The sequence below is a fragment of the Populus trichocarpa genome, chromosome 1, assembly GCF_000002775.5.
Source record: "Populus trichocarpa isolate Nisqually-1 chromosome 1, P.trichocarpa_v4.1, whole genome shotgun sequence".
In the NCBI taxonomy this organism is placed as follows: domain Eukaryota; kingdom Viridiplantae; phylum Streptophyta; class Magnoliopsida; order Malpighiales; family Salicaceae; genus Populus; species Populus trichocarpa.
The window spans coordinates 15,762,662-15,767,079 of record NC_037285.2 but is presented as its reverse complement, the minus strand read 5'-3'; the positions used below and the strand labels follow the sequence as shown (position 1 = coordinate 15,767,079).

At 34.0% G+C, this 4,418-nt stretch overlaps 1 protein-coding gene across 1 annotated transcript; it reads right to left on the bottom strand.

Annotated features, from left to right (window-relative positions):
* Positions 1–351: 351 nt before the first annotated feature.
* LOC7472976 (trihelix transcription factor ENAP2) lies at positions 352–2,526 on the bottom strand. Its single transcript, XM_024593701.2, has one exon. It carries the CDS (start codon positions 1,724–1,726, stop codon positions 524–526), a length of 1,203 nt encoding a protein of 400 aa, XP_024449469.2. The 5' UTR covers positions 1,727–2,526; the 3' UTR covers positions 352–523.
* Between the last annotated feature and the right edge of the window lie 1,892 nt (positions 2,527–4,418).

Sequence of the window (4,418 nt, the reverse complement as noted above, 5' to 3'; positions counted from 1 at the left end):
AGTTTCTGCAGAACCGATGAAGACTGTCAACAATGTCGAGCTTGGTGCTCCAGTAGCATTTCCCAGGAAAGTCGAGCAATAAAACTCATTTTCCAAATTTATAAAGGGCATTCAATGCGATTGTTTACTGGACAAAACTCAGAAAGAATTAAACTGATCCTTATCATGAAACATGATAACGCAGATTTAGGGTACTGAAATTTACAATGGCATCTGCACTGCATGCAAAGAAACTAGCTGAATTTATTTGCTGCCAATGCCAGTCAAGGGTGCTCAAGTATTAACAAACCATAGACAGATATCCAACCACAAGTAAGAAATTGAACAAAGAAGACACCATAACCACAATCGTCAGGAGCAATCATCTTCTTTTCCCATTTCTTCTATTACAGCCAATACAATAAGCTACTCAATAGCGTTTACAACATGGGAATGAAGGAGCAAAAGCCCCAACATTGTACAGCTCGAAGCAGAAAATGCTAATTACATTTTGCTCAGAAAATCAGATACAGAATCACGCATGCTAAGCACTATTGGCAGAGATGCTGTCCTCCTCTTCACCGACTTGATGGATTTTGGCTATCGCTGCCTGTGCTCTCTCAATGATTTGCCTCTTCTGCATTTCCAAATCTCTCTGAAAATCCATCCTCATCTTCTCTAGTTCCAACATCTGCTGCCTTTTACTACTCTCAATCTTCTCGTATATCTCACTAAATTTATGAATAGAATCTGCAAGCAATCCGAAAGGGGACTGCTCAATACAATCTCTTCCAAGCCTTCTCTTCTTGGGTGGGAGTCCATCTGAATCATCCTCATCACGAGCTAATTCTGAATTCCCTGGACTATCCCTCATCTCATCAAACCCATTGGAATGGTTTGAATATACTCTTGGGTTCATGGAAACATACTCTCCCGAGTCCATCCCACAGGAGAGTCCACCTTGCTGAGCTGATGTCGACATTAGAACATCCATCTTCTTGAAATAAACCCATTTGCTAGCACCACCACCATCCTCTGCTAGCTTAATCCTCTCAATCTTGTACTTCTTTTTCAATGTATCCAAACGATTCCTACATTGTGTGTCTGTCCTCTCAATCTTTGATTTATCCGAAACCTTCTCTGCAACTTCTTGCCATTCATCAGATCGAAGACTCTTCTTCCCACGTTGCAAAAACTTCTCACCCCAAGCATCTAGCAAAACAAATGTTTCATGCTCAGTCCAGTCTGTAAGTGGATTTCGTCCACCAACTGATGGTTTTGGCACTGCTAGAGCTGCAACAGGAGGTAATGGAACACGAGGAGCAAATTCATAACTAGAAACTAAACTCTTTAGTTTTCGCTTTTTCGGATGCCTTTCTATATCGTCATCCTCGTGGTCATCATCAATCCCCCTACTATACTTTTCATCATCATCCCCATCCTCCTCATCATCAACACCCTCCTCCTCCTCCTCCTCCTCCTCATCATCATCATCATCCACATCTTTTTCCACATAATGGATGCCATTATTCTGATTATTCTCCCCATCTTCATCTCCTAACTCATGCTCACCTTCTTCTTCATCATCACTATCCTCATCTTCACTAACAGCATATTGATTATCGACTGGCCTAGAATAGGTAGCATTCCCCACAGGAAGCTTGTGACGGTTAGAGCCATAACTCCGCTGGTTGTTCTCACCGTATGGATTTTGTGGGTACCTTGCATCATCCTCAGTATCATCCATTTTTACACCCGCTTTAAACTAAAAACGATATAAAAACCCTAAATTGTAATCGCCAAGTGACTCTCGAGACCAACTACAAACACCCGATTTCACCTAATCAAATGATCAAAACAACTCACACCATAGCTCTTTCCACCCTAAAACGCCACAATTTCAACCCCCAAATCCAAATTCCCTTACTTTCAAGAAATCAATTATACCACAAAATCCCAGACAAAAAAAAAATCAAAAATTTTCCTTTCTCGAGATCATTACCTACTCCATCAAATCCAAATCTACCAAAACAACAAAGCCTCAAACTTTCTGTTTCAAAACACTTTCAAAATAAGAGCTCCAAATTTACCACATCCGCTCTTCACACATAATCAAAACTCTAAGAAAAGCAAAACCCATGATTCAATATTATCGATAATGACCTCAAGAATGCAAGATTCTGAAGCCATATCAAAATCGAAGATAAATAAAAACCATGGTTGGTTCTTACCTCAGAAAAAAATAATCACTTTCGAGACTGGAAAGAAATCCAAATTGTTAGATTTCTCTGAAGTCAAACTGTAAATGAAGCTTCCAAGAAGGCCAAACTTAGATGTTTCAAAGAAATCGGAACTTATATATAAAAGCGCAAATCAAAGATGTGAGAGTGAAGAGAGACAGGTTTGAGGGTGGTAATCAGAGGATCTCTTCAAAAGGAGATGGAAGAGGGTGGCCTCTAACACACGCCCTGTGCTTTCATTCAGATGTGATTTTGATGGAGGTAATAATAGCTCGTCCCTGTAGTTTATTGAAACAAGTTAAATAATTCTTATAAGTTAGATAATCCCTTGACCATCTTTTTGCTTCAAAACATTCATTCTTGCTAATCAAATTTTCTCATATTCTGTTTTCTCTTTTATATATTTCAACAATAAATAAATAAATTAAAAAAACATGAAATTTAGGTAAGCTCTTAGTTATAAACACGCTTAAAAATATAAAAATTAAATATATAATTATTTTAACAAAACAATTATATATTTTAACATTGATATAAATATTCCTCTGACCATCATTATTTTAACATTGATAAAAAATAAATTAACAAAACAACTAAATGGTATGGAGTAATTTAACTGATCATATAATGAATCAATTTGATATATTAATTTAATCGTTAGAGTGTGGGTCAAAGTCGAGGTTGCAGGTTCGAATGGTGGAAGGCGCAAATAACGTTTTGGACAGGTCCAACCCAGCACGATGTGGCTCCTATTTATTGGCTATTTTTTTATCTTATATTTTTTTTTCATTTTTAGAATAAAGTTTTTATTAAATTTTATCTTAAATCAATTTTTTTATTATTATTATATAATAAAATAAAAAAATTAATTCAACCCAATATATTTTATAATCAGGGTCGCGAGTTTGTTGGGTTAATTAGAATTTAATCTGACATATTTTTTTTTTGGACTTGTCTAGTCGACAAGGATATCGGACAACTTCCACGCAATTTAATTTAAAACTCGAGAAATATAAAGATTTAGGTCGGGTTTTTTTAAATTTAAACTGTTATATCGAATTGAATAATAATACTTAAAATTTTCATATAATTTAGGTATTATTTTTACTTGAGGAATAAACTAGTAAAATTAAAGAGAATTGTGTTTTTATTATTGATCTTTCTTGGTAGAAAAGTCATTTATACTCTGACTTGGTAATATTATTTAGGGGAGTTTTAAAACGGATGCCACATTATTAAATAATGTAAAACATTTATCGTATCATTAAGAATCATAAACATGTTTTCTCTTTCAATATTTTTTTTCTCATTTTCTTTCAACATACTCTTTCTCTCCATCTTTCTCTATTTAAACAAGTAAAAATTTGATGGGTTTTCTTGTTAATTAATAAAGGGAGTGAATTAAGAGTTGGATCCGCAAAGGTAAAAGGGAGAGTTATAATTAAGCACGATTATGTTAGTGAGAAACTTTTCGTCTACTTTACTTTAATTGATGTGGCTATTCTTTAATTTTCTTTAATGATGTGACACCAATTTTAATGGGATTAACTTATGGGAATCTGTATGGTATTGGTATTATGGTAGTTTTTGTAGTTGTAGTTTGAAAAAAATTATTTTATAAAAAATATTTTTAGTTGAGGTTGGTTTGATATTTATATATGTTTGGTTAAAACTGTGGTTGAAATTGAAATTGAACAAAAAATAGTTTAATTTGTTTGGTTAAAAGAATGCTTTTCAAATTGAGGTTATAAAATAATTTTAACAAATATATATTAATATTGATGGTTTTTAATTTAAATATTATAGATTTAACTACTGTTATTACATCATGAAATAAATAATACTTATATAAAATATTTTTTTATTGTTCCATTAAACTATCTACAATTCCTTCCCGTACGAAATCCATCTGACAAGGACTATAGTTTTCTTGGTTTCTTTAAGCGCGCAACAACATCGGGTAAAATATTATCAGGAACAAAATTGGGATTGCGATCAAATTCTACAAATGCTACGTCATCAAGCGATTTCCTTCTAATTTTTTGAATAAAACACAATTAAAAATAAAAATAAAAATTGATTTTTTTTAACTGGATCGGACCTAGTTCAATGCATTTAATTTTGGATCGAGCCCGGTCCGGCCTGAACAGTGGAGAGTGTCTCCACTATTCACGTGAACAGTGGAGTCACTCTCCACTG

What these genes read in the sequence shown, in the direction of transcription:
- LOC7472976 (XM_024593701.2), bottom strand. Translation starts at nt 1,726, where the DNA reads ATGGATGATACTGAGGATGATGCAAGGTACCCACAAAATCCATACGGT.